Genomic DNA, 13,094 nt, shown 5'->3' on the forward strand with positions numbered 1-13,094 from the left:
CGATTAGCGGTTCTTTCGAGAACATCTCCATATGTTGACTCTTTCATCGACAAGAAGCTTTCCGTTTGAGGAGACTCCAATGCACACAACTTTTTAAAACGATGGCTTTTTCCATCAGTTTAAACTTCGGGTGAGATTGCGCTGTAAGAAATAATTGGTGTTTCCGGAAGCTCTCCTGCTACGATCCATCCCAACTGGGTGTTTTGTAAAATAGGACCACTGTCGATGATCCTCATCTGCTCCGCTAACAATAAATCATAAAACGTTTAGACTCCTATGACCAGATCAACTGAGCTAGATTCATTGAACATGGGATCTGCTAGGTGGATAGACGACGGTAGTTTCCAGGTGCTTATATCAAAACTTCTTTGGGGCAAATCCACCGTGATTCGAGGCAAAACAAAGAATTTCATTTCGGCAATACAATACGATGATGTGCTTGATTCAATACGGGCTTTAACAGACTCTGTCGATACGCAAATGGACCCTCCAACACCTTTTACTGGCAAACTTTCTCGAAAACGTTTAAATTTCAACTTTTTCGAAAGATTCTCTGTCATCATGTTTATTTGAGACCCATTGTCTAACAATGCTCGGGCCAACACTTTGTTTCCGCTGTTATCGACCAGCAAAACAACAGCAGTTGATAGAATTGCAGTGTGGGTGTGTCGTTGTGTACTGAGTAGAGTAGTAGTGTGGTGACTAACGGAGGGCGTGTTTATGGGAGGTGGCTGTTGTGTAGATTGGGGGTTTTGAGATATTTGATTGCAATTCATCCGGGACTGAGTATGTTGTGTATCAGGTTCACTGTATGATTGACTGTTCGCGCGTTGAGGTCTTCGAGAGGCTTGATAAAAGTTCTGCACGTTCGACCGGCTCAAGTGAGGTGCGTAATACGGATGCAAAAGATAGTGATGACGCTGTCCACACTTTTCACAGGAATGTTGACCACAATCCGCGACAAAATGTTCGGAATTCAAGCAATTGAAGCATAGTCCCATGCTACGAACCAAGTCTTTACGATCAATCACCCTCATCCTTGAGAATTTTTGGCATTGCTCTGCTCTATGCGTTCCATTCCTGCAGATGATGCACAATCTCTCCGAAGCAATGGTACTGTGACTGATGGGGGCACTGAGATTCGGTTGGTCATGATTCTCACTTCGACTGACAGTTGATTGTAGAATTGTACATTGAGTTTCCAAGAACGTAACCATGGCTTCATATGAAGGCACGGTTTTAGACGCATGGTGTGTTTCCCACATACGGTATGTTTTTGTGTCCAGCTTTTGCGAAAGCATAAACGCCAAAAGAGTGTTCCAACTGTTGGTTTTCTGGCCAAGCTTCTCCAACTGTTGGAGGTTAGTTTTGAAAGTTGTCAGCAACGAATTCAACCCTTCAAAACTTTCTGTCCGCATGACAGGGGCTGCAAAGAGTGCTCTCATATGCTCTTGAGCTATAAGCTTATGGTTCTCGTACTTCGATTCCAATGTGCTCCAAGCTAGACCGTAGTTAATCGCTGATACTTGAATCTGATTAATCTGGAGCAGCGCATCATCTTTCAGGGAGGTTCGAAGGTAGTTGAATTTGTCCATTTCATTCAGTTGCGCGTTGTCGTGAATCAATGAACGAAAATTGTCTCTGAAATTAATCCAGTCAGAAAGTTTCCCGGAGAAGGTTGGTAGCGTAAGCTCTGGATACTTTGTGTGACAAGGCAAAACTAATTCGGAAACAGAGGATCTTCGTTGCACTGGTGGAGCAGGGATCGATTCCATCTTCGACATCAACTGCTGTTTTATTACAAAACATCGATTAACGAATTGCTTGAAAACTTTCTTGTTTTCCTTATTGCGGGTTTCTTTTTTCATCGTACGTTCCTCATCGTCGTCGTTGTCTTCGTCGTTCGCCAAATCCAAATCTTCCAAAATAGATTCCATCTCAATCCGCACTGCACAAAACGTATCGTAGGCCTCTTCCAGTTTGATCAACCGTGGTTGGAGTGACCCTTTATCTCGAACATCGTCGTACTCTGATATGAATTCTTCCAAATTTTCTAGTAAATTCTCTACAATTCGTTCTTTCTTGGACAAATGTCGGAGATCGTCAGCCATTTTTAATCACTGGACACTTTTTACGAGCACTTAGTATAAAATCACTCCCGAGACCTCAAGCGTTGACGAATTGACAAGTGACACAATAATAAATATTTGATGAACGTATCCGTAGTTGCATCAGTCAATCATAAGCATTTCTTGCACTAAGTGACTGCTAAAAATCTACCGAAGAAAGCTGTTTAAATATACACAATAATGATGTTCGCAAATTATCGAAAGATGTTGCACATCTAGCAATTTCCAGAGTTGAGCAAATCCAAATAATTCTCATTCAAAATCTCTCCCCGCATTCAAGCCACCTCGACCACTCAAAAATCATTCACACGCACACTCTATCTACTAGTACTTATCTGCTTTTGCTGAAACTTCCTCCAGTCGACGTAGAATCCTTCCAAAGAACTTCCTCAACGCTCTTTTCAGCTCTGGTATACAACGAATCCGTTCGCCGCTTTCAAGTTGCACTAATCGGGAATCTGGTTCAGGAACTAATCACTCACAGTTTCGAACACATCAATGTTTATAAACGGCTCACGACAAGTTGATTTATTTATACCATCGAATGTTCAATCACTAAATTTGCACTCCAGCTTTCGGCCACTTTATGTTTTTGGCCAAGTGAAGAAAACTCTTCTTCCGTGGTGATTTTCCAAATTGTTTGCCCAATATGTACACCCAAGGCTCTCAAGAGAACGGAATTTCCGTTCCAAAAACACAGCTTAATCGAACACTTTTTCCTTTTTACTAGCCGCCCGCCAAGGCTCCTCATGTGCACTATATCCCCAAGATTAGGACAACCCAAGACAACAAGCACTATATCGGATCAATCCAAGCCACCCAGTCATGAACGGATCCTCACAAAATGGGGCAAACCCAAGCCAAGCCGCCTAACACAATTATTTTCACAGGACAAAACGTTCACGCACAATAGAAGTCCGATCACAAACGCGCACAAAATTCGCGGTTAATCCGGTCGCTAAGGACCAAATGTTGAGGCCAATCCTCAAGCGTTCGCTGGTCCGGTTAACCCACGGGAGTTCCCAGGCGTTTAGGATGTTCGGAAGATAATTTTAGACACTACGCGATACTGTGATACGGTCACGGGGGAACAATTATATTTTCAATTGATCCAACACTAAACGATAGACATAGAAGTGGACTGTATATCAAAACGACTGATCGACACAGTGGTTTATTGCTTCTAAACTTAGGTGCTATTGTTCTGGCTAACAGCAGCTCGCAATAGCCAATCTAGACGACTATCGCTCATTCCGTTGCCCACACTAATTGGGAATACTATTGCATACACGCACAATATGATCACTGACGATGCGTGTAGCAGGGATATAGCGTATTCATTGCTAGTGATGTAAAAAAGTGGGAAAGATTTTCTGCTGGCTCACGCTGTTGGTTTTGGGCGTTAACAGATGCCATAAGCCATTTCAAATAGAAGTCGTTTAAGGAGACGTGTTGCTTTTGAAGGCATATTGTTAAAGTGTATACTGGTTTGAAGGCTTCCAGAAACAAGATTATATAGCACCAGTCCTCTGCGGTAAGTTCTAGAAAAAAATATATTTAATATTAAAATAAAACAATTCTATTTTTAAGCTTACCTAGTTCTGGATACGTATTACCAAGGTCCTCATAGAATTCTTTCCGCGTAGCAATGGCATCTAACATAACGTATTTTCCGCCCCATCTTGTTGGACACCACAAAGCGCACGAGAAGCAGATTTTCTATCAAAAAACATTGTTTATTTAGTTCGGTAAGAAATCTTTACGATTTCTGTATTTTTTTTAAATTGATCCGAGATTTGTTTTATCACATCATTTATCGCAAGCTGGAGCGTATGCACAGCGCATCGGATCAAAGATATTTCAGCCTGTAATTCTCTTTCAAGGCTTTCAATTAAATTATCAGAAGATTCTGTTTGATATGCATCCTCTTGCGGTATACTGTGTGGTTCGTTTATCAGTTCAGTTTGCAAATCTCGAACCATGGCGAGCATGTTCGCCCCGTTATCAACAGTGGCTGAATAAATTTGGTCCTGACCAATGTCAAATCCCTTCAGTATTTGGAGGATTCTGTCCTTTAAGCATTTGGAAGTCAAGCTTTCTCGAACCTCAATCATTCCTAAAAAATAAATGATTTTTTTTAGTAGTACATGGAAAACATTAGTATACGAATTGTCATGTTAAATTTTCGAAGTTATTAATGTTTTAGTAGCATGATTTCGTAAAACTTACCTAAAGTTCAAATGACGTTCGTGACCTTCGTTTTTTTCGAATTGGCAAGAAATTCCTACAATATGTCGATGGTGTTTTGTAGCAGAGTCTATCATCAACGAAATCAACCTGCCTTTGATTTCATCTTTGATAAAGGAATGAACCCTTTCAGCTACATTTGTGATGTGAACTTTAATATTGTTTCGGTTGAGTTTGACCCCTAATGCCTCACCTAGCGGATCCAAAATTGCCTTGATGCCATCCCACTCGAAACAAGCAAATGGCATATTGTGGACTGTAACCATCTTCAAACAACCTTCCATAAAAAGTTGTTTGTTCATAGACACGGATATTTTACTTGTGGTCCTCGCGCTTTTTGATACCTTATCCAAATTCAACAGTCCTGCTGAGAGCGCTGCTTCCGGATGCATTTTTTCCATATGCCTCTTCATGTTAGCAGCATCAAACCTTTCTTCCGGTTGGGAATAACTGCACATTCCTATGTGCAGCAAACAGCACCAAAACCTACCATTTTCTAGGTTTAGGAAGGGCTTGATTGTCTCCGCGGAAAACAAGGTTGGCTTTGGACGACTACGGTCGTGTTTTTTTTCGGTAGCGCGTTCGTTCTACGTTCTTATACCTTCTTAAAATTTTCTACTATGGATTTAAGGTGCTTTAAACTTTTTACATTGGAAAGGGTAAACTGAAGTAGAGTATGGTTAAATGTGAAGTTCAGAGAGCAGATACATTCAAGTCCATAAAAAACAGTGTTTGGTAGACGAGCAAAGAAAAATGGCTGGCTGTGTGATCTGTTTTTTTACTTACGCAGTGCAAAATTCTACGATGCCCTGATTTTATGTCAATGAAAGTGAAAAAAAGATGTGGTCGGGATGGGCAAACGAAAGCGGATTTTCCTGATTGCTGCGATGCGCGTTGCTCATAGGCAACAGATTTTAAAAAAATATTTGGATGCAACCCATTTCCAAATGACTGGAATCAGGAAGAATTGGGAAACCACACTGGCAAAAACATATTTTTATGGACTTTGGTGAGATCGTTTCATTTTTAAATTTAATGCTTTTACATCATATTTATTTTACTTTGCTTATTACTGCCGTAATATGCCGAAGTGACGTATATGCCATTTCCAGATATCGTCATTAAGAGTGTCTTTCTCCCTTCCCCCACTTTCCACATCTCGAGGACCCCTCATAAAATGTGATCTGTATACGGTATCACATTTCATGATTAGTCGTGGAGAAGTGGAAAGTGGTAAAAGGGAGAAAGACACTCTTAATGACGAGATCTGGGAATGGCATATACGTCACTTCGGCATATCACGGCAGAATTCAGTCCTATTTGCCAAGTAGGATTTCCCATGTATATACTCTTTTCCCTACCTATCTGAATACAGCACCCTGGGTCGCATGAGTTCTCTGCACCTAAAAAGTTTATATAGCTGTATCAGATCATCCCTATTATGATTACATTGACTTGTCACGGTGTGCATTATTGTACCATACTTATTTTTAAAATCAACACTTGAAATGAGTTTTGAATCCAGATACTCGTTTTGGCATCTTGTGTTCGTTTTGATTATTGAGTTGTACTTTGTGTATCAGCCAATGCAAGATGTGTGTAGTCACCCAATGCTTAGGAAGGGCTTGATTGTCTCCGCTATCGTCGGCTTACCCGGTGTGCAAAGCTTTCTTTTTCTGCTTTGAATCGATTGATTTCCGTTCATCTTGTGTATACGTGTAGATTCAAACTGTTTGACGAGCGATTTTGAAAATTAATAACTCTCTTCTGATGACTAGAGAGCCATGACAACGCTCATACTGTTACTATCACTTGACGCTTGACGACCAGTCAAATGAGGGCTGAATAGTTACTGCGACGGAAAATAAGTAGTCGTGTCACGTGTGACCTGTGAAAAAATGCTGCTCTGATCAGGTCAGTCTTATTGGGAGTGGATCTTTGTGTGCTGAAATGTGAAGTTTCGGTAAAATGGAAATTCCACCCATAAGGACTACGGAATAACTCCTCGTTATTCTGACAGTCATCATGAGTTACCAAAGGTGGCTTTTCTATGGAGGATGGAAAATGGAGTTTTCTTGGAGACCAAAAAGAAAACCTGCGGGCCTTAGCATTTTGTTCTTGGAGTGATTCGGTCGGTTTTTTTTGGAGCAAGCAGCAGATTAGGTAAATTTTAGTAAGGCGATTATAACACCTACTGCCTTCAAGTATTTTTCCCCCGTAAATTTGCCGTAGTAGTACGTGCCGCGCAAGTTGTGAATCGAGTCAACGACGATCTCGGGAGTTAACGGCCTATACGTTTTGGCATTCAACCCCAGCCCGGGAAGTTCTCTGGCGGTAGCTTGTGTGCAGGTGCAAGGACGATTTTATCGGTAAATTTGCATTTTTGTTACCTTTGTGAACCTTTTTTTAAGCATTGTGTTTGGTCATTTTATGCTGTGGAGAACTACGGATATTGTGCGGCGACTAAGTTCGTGAACCTACACAAACTTTCCTCATTTCGCCAACACCATTTTGGTTAGTTTTCTTTGGAAGCCCACCCCTGGGAAGAAAGTCCGGGTTTTAAGAGTCTTCAGCACATCAACTTTTTTAGTTGTTGGCGCTTAAGTGCTGTTAAGTTGAGTTACGCAATTTTGCTAATAAAATTTTCACTTTCCTTTAGCACGAAGTGGGATTCAGTCCTGATTAAAATCAGTGGCTGTTGGTTTTTGAGAGTTTTGTCGTCTTGTTTCAGCTTCGACTTCCGAAGGAAATCGAGACGGTACACATTTTTCATTTCTTCCAACTTTCTATATGTATTTAAGAATTTCATAATCTTAAGATGTCTTTACCAAAAAGGATATCACTCTTTACCGATAATGCCGATAAATTTAGAAACAAACATAAATTACTGCGATTTATCCCTTCAGAAATTTAACACAGCGAGTAATCAAAGCATGGATCACGATGAATCTGGACGCCATAAAACGGGTCTATCTCGGTGCTATGTAAACGAAATAAAAATGTTTTGTATATAAAATGTAGGGTTTTTGTTGCACTTTAAAGGAAGAATAAAAAAAAATATTCGGATAGTGTTTTGATGAATTTTCCAACTTTTCGTAGAGTACCACTTATCATAGTTTGGACACCCTATTCGCTGACCTCAGCGGTCATTTTGTTCCACAATCTCTTCATCTCTGTTGCATCACGAGTCCTCCTACCATTCTTCTTCATCTTCTGCTTGACAATTGCCCAAAATTTTTCGATAGGGCGAAATTGAGGCCAGTTGGGTGGGTTGATGTCCTTTTCGACAAAATCTACCCGTTGGCCCGATACCACTGTAGTACCTCTTTACTGTAATGGCAGCTTGCCAAATCTTGCAAAAAATTTACTGGTCCTTTGTGAGCTCTAATGTACGAAAAAAAAAACGATTTTCAGACACTCCTCCTTGTACATTTCGGAGTCCATGGTCTTGTTTTTCACGAAAACCGGGGGTTTTTTGTCCGCAGCTGCAAATACCTTGCCAGATCAAACACTTTCTTGCAAACTTATCGGCAAAAACGAATTCGAACTTGCCGGGACATCACCCCGACCAGTCCAGAGCACCACTGCAGTGGCTTTATAAAATGTTTGGCCAGGAAGCTGCCCAAAATCCATCTTCACGTTCGTTTCGTCATCCATGAGGATGCATCCGTCGTACTTCGTTGGAAAATTGTTGTACAACTTCCGGGCACGCCCTTTGGCAACTAAATTCTGCTTCAATGTCCGGTTTGATTGTGCTTACTGGCCCGATAAGATCGTATTCCTTCATGCAGACGAATCCTTCTGACGGTGCATCAGTCGGCATTGAATTTCTTGGCGGTGTCATAGTCCGGCTGCCCTGCGTTCGCCTTGATTGTTCTCAAATGCAGTTTCCGATCCTTAGTCCAACTATGAGGCTTGGTATGAACCTGCCGATCGATAGTTTGCATCTCACGGAAACGTTTGAGAACGCTGCACATGGTTGATTTGACAATTTTTAACGATTTCGAGATTTTGGAACCCGACCACGTCGGGATTTTGACGTGGGTTTCCAATATTTATTTTCGTCTCGCGGCTTCCATCACGTGTAACTTTTTTGGAACAAAACAAACCGCAATGAAATTTTCAGCACTGATAGAGGAAACATTTCAGAACAAATGTATGATTCGAAAAATTTCGAGTATATGGATTGCTTGTTGGACTTATTGCCAGTGGACAAATGTAATTCAGAATTAAATAATACTACTAAACATGCTTCATTTGACTGGAGGTTGAGGCGAGATTGTTTGCTTGGTTACAAGAAGGCATCTGTTTTGAATGCGACTGCTTTAATTTATTCATAGTCACAGTTTTTCGACTGATGACAGTGACTTTTTTGCGCTCTGGTAAAGACATTCCAGATCCAACAACTAGGAGCGCAATGGTATATCGATCAGGAGGAAAAAACTAAATTATATCAAGATGAGATATTTTGATACTAATTTTTTCCTATCTAAATGAGTTATTATTCAGTACTCGTAGGATATTAAAGTATCTCAAATTATATCAAAAAATCTATGCGATCATAGCTAAATTATATCAATTTCAGATCTGCTCCTTTCAAGATTATATCTTGATCATAAAGCATAGTTTTATATTGGGCAGAACAAAACCTTTCAAAATTATGATACATATGAGTGCTTCGAGAAAAATTTCTAGCGTGTCAATAAACCGCATTATTTGCGAATCATGCTCAATAATTGGTTTCCCAATATTGGAATCACATTTATGGATCTGTTGAGTGAAAGTTATAAAATAATGTATGGTTTGGGCCGTTGACTTCGATGTCCGTGTTTCATAAAAAGTTGTACGTTTATCAAAATAAGATATAATCATTTTATTTTACTAACTTACTTAATGATCCCGCGCCGATCCACCGGTGCATAGGGCCGTGGTAAAAGACCTCCTCTGTTGACGATCCGGAGCCAGCGTCTTCGCCTGGTCCCAGTCAAGATTTTCGTCGACAGTTCGGATTTCAGCGGCTAGGCTTCGCCGCCACGAGTTTCTGGGTCTGCCTCTTCTTCGTTGTCCTTCTGGATTCCATTCAAGCGCCTCTCTGCAAATCTCGTTCTCATCTCTTCGCAGCGTGTGCCCAATCCATCTCCACTTACGTTTTCTAATCTCTATTTCAAGCGCCCTTTGATGACACCGGCGATGTAGTTCCTCATTTGAGATCCAGTTGCCAGGCCACCAAGCGCGTATGATGTTCCGCAGGCAGCGGTTTACAAATAAACCGCTGCATGCGGAACATCATCTGCGCTTGGTGGCCTGGCAACTGGTTTACAAAACAAATACTTGCAGTTTTCGCATCGTTACCGCATATGTGCACCAAGTTTCATTTTATTTTAGGATAATCCGAAAAAAAAATCTTTGTCATTGAAAATGAGCTCAACCCCATTCAAGTCTGTCGATCAGAATAAGATATAATTCCGATTTGAGAAACTAAAAATCAAAAGTTTTGAGTACTTAATTATAACTGAATCAGATGTCAATATCTTGGTGAAATACGTTTGGGTTATTATTTTGACATGCTCTCCTGATCGGGAATGCTTTACTAAAGCATGGTCCAGATTCATCGTGATCCATGCTTTATTAAAGCTTAAAAATGTATCGTATGTCTTGCATTAAATAAAAAAATAGTAAATAAAAAATTTTGGCATGCATTTTTTGAATGGAAGTCAATGAAGTTAAAAAAAAGTTAGGTATTTCCATTGACATTTGTTTTATCATTATATTCACTTAACAGAAGACTTTGGAAGTTACACATTGGCTAACAAAGAAAAACAACTGTCCAATTCCCTTGAGTGAACAATACAACAGTGATTGCTATGTACGTTGTATGTGACTTATTTTGCCCAATTTTCATGAGTAACTATATTTACTTATTGCAATCGAGTAGCAAATTGAGTTAATTTCGGCAAACCGCAATTCGTCGAGTCTGGTTGAAATACGGGGCGCAGCATCATGGCAGCACTATGTATTGAACATTATAAATAATCAAGATAAGATAATATAAACTGATTCCTAGGGTATAATTGAAATTGAAGAGAGATTTTTTTGCTCATTTTACGTTTTTTTGGAAAGGCCGCTGAATGCTGAATAGAAGGTGTTTTGAACTTGATTTGAAACTTCAAAGTATCAATACGAACGTACTTCAGATCGATAATGGGGTTGTGTAAGCTTTTTCGTACCTGGTTTATGGGAATTTTGGTTGCTTGGGTTTAGTCTTAAGTAGAGTTCAATTTATATCTTTTCAAAGAAACATGAAGTTTTACTAAGATCCAATGTGTGTGTGTGTGTGTGATCGTTTAAAAACAAAGCGAAGCACCTTCTCGATAAGTAATTAAATTCGATTGATTTTCCATAATTTAATTGCTTCAATGCAAGTTTTCAAGTTTTACATTCGTTTTGATACTAAACATTTTTAACAAATGTTTTTCACATGGAAAACTCGAAGCTCCTGCTGATCTAGTTCTCACTACTTTAGCAAGGCTTCCATGCTGCTCTAAATGTTTCAAACCTGTCGAAAATAACATTCACTCCCAATGTACTTATTGATTGTTTTTAATTTAAAAGAGATCAGACTGATCGATCGATCACGATATTATTTTGTTAAGTATCGGTTAACCTTATATTGGGGACGTTCAAATTTTCAGTTAGAGCTCAAATACCGCCAATGAAAGCACCTACTACAGAGAGCTTCATTACTATTACTTCGGAAAGTACGGTATCGAAAAGCATGTTTTGGCACCCCAACCAACCATTAAATAACGCAAATATTTGATACGAAGCATACTCATAAACTGTACCAGGTACAACACAATTTTGCTACATGTGTCGGTGTTTGATTTGCTGGCTCTATCTATTTATGCTGCCGCACATAGTGGCCATAAAAAAAATCAAGCCCCCCTTAAAGCAGCGAAGTTGTCATCTTGCAAATTGCCCGAACGCTTTCCAACCTGCCCTTAACATTGAAAATGTGACTTGCTGCAGTGTGGGTGGGTGCAATATCTTCTTGACTGGGACGAACCTCGTCGGGCCATGTGCCAATCCAAAACCATACTCGCTTCAATGTTGAAGTGGTTCAATCCAACTGACTGATAGCGGCTACTAACTACATTGTGCAGCAAATTTAAATCGCTAATCCATTCAACTGGTGTTTACGGTCTGCAGGACACGATCATTCAGCTTAGCTGAACATACATCCGAGTTTCTTTACGTACATGAACTGTTCGGAAATATCGGTACTCCACTAAGCTGCGGCTCAAGTGTGGTTGAAAAAATAAACGGCTATCCAAACATACAAATCAATTTTGAGAAAGTAAAATCTAGGATGCATTCTCCTAAAAGTAATTCCTAGTTTACATTCTTAGCAGGAAATTTAAATTTAATATTATTTTATCTGTAATATATGTTCTCTAATCAAGTAACACATTTTTTTTTATAAAAATGAAATGCACAAATGGATAAAAAAAAATGCTAAATTTGTGATATGATAATTTCAATGATAAAATTATACATTTTTAATCATTCGAAAACATAATAAAAACAAAAAAAAATTATTCATTACCAACCTGACTCAAAACATTAAGGACTGCGAAAAAATCTATGCTGAAAAACACAAATATTCGGCACTTTCAACTGTTTCAACAAATGATGACAAAATTTCTTACAAACTTGAGTCTAGTTGAACTACCAAAATGAGTTGAACTTTGGTTTGACACCTTCTGGCAGATCTAATTGTTTTTTTTTATCAAAATGTATGAACAATTTTTTTTACCAAAATGTATGTTTTAAGATATTTTTTTACCAAAATGTATGTTCTTTTCGGAATGGATGTTGATCATTGCTAAGCACGAAATTATTAATATTTATCCAAAGACTGATATATATCCAATATAAATTTCCTGAAAAAAAACTCAAAAAAGTGCTTTAATCTGAAAATTAGAAGATTACGCCTTTAAGTATGCAATGAATATAAACTACTTGACCAATTTTTGTAATTCCTTTTTTCTGACACTTATGAACTTTGAAATGAAAATAATATGGCAAAAAAAAGTAAATGGAACTATTGTCTTTAGTTTTTGCATGATTTTTACCAAAGCTTAGAATACCCTGGTTATGGGATAGAGTCTTCTTTATTTATTTTTTTTGGTTTCGATTAGAGTTGCTTTAACATCTTTATGTCATTCGCGACTTAAATCAACGATGCAGTTGGCGGACAGTAATTGAAAAACTTATCTGGTACAACTGTGATCGATGTTTACTCTCGGGCTCGAACTCACGGACATCGGAAGTCTCCTTGAATAAAGGAACAATTCCCCTTCAACTTTTAAAATATCACAATTTTGTTAGTCCCATGAAACGCTTTTAGTTCATCTACGGGTTCATGTATCGATCAAAATTTTGCATCATATAAACTTAAAATTACACGCTGTCAGAAAATTTAAAAACGACGGTCTGCAAAATTTTCCAAATAGATCTGATGGAAATATTAAGGCGCCAGCACTAAATTTTATTTCGGAAGTCCGAACTCCCGACTTCCGACAATGAAAAGTGAAGTACAAGATTGTCGGAAGTCCGTGCTTTGTTGCCAGTTCACCAGCGACGTTTCTAAAATTTTTAATTAAAATTCACAATAAGAAAAAGGAATTCTCCCCTCTTTGTTTGCCGTTTTAATGT

The 13,094-nt window shown here is 39.0% G+C and overlaps 1 protein-coding gene across 1 annotated transcript; it reads right to left on the minus strand.

Annotated features, from left to right (window-relative positions):
- Window positions 1-266: 266 nt before the first annotated feature.
- LOC129737953 (uncharacterized) lies at window positions 267-2,111 on the minus strand. Its single transcript, XM_055729125.1, has one exon. It carries the CDS (start codon window positions 2,109-2,111, stop codon window positions 267-269), a length of 1,845 nt encoding a protein of 614 aa, XP_055585100.1.
- Window positions 2,112-13,094: the final 10,983 nt, after the last annotated feature.

This window comes from Uranotaenia lowii, chromosome 1 (genome assembly GCF_029784155.1).
Source record: "Uranotaenia lowii strain MFRU-FL chromosome 1, ASM2978415v1, whole genome shotgun sequence".
Lineage (NCBI taxonomy): Eukaryota > Metazoa > Arthropoda > Insecta > Diptera > Culicidae > Uranotaenia > Uranotaenia lowii.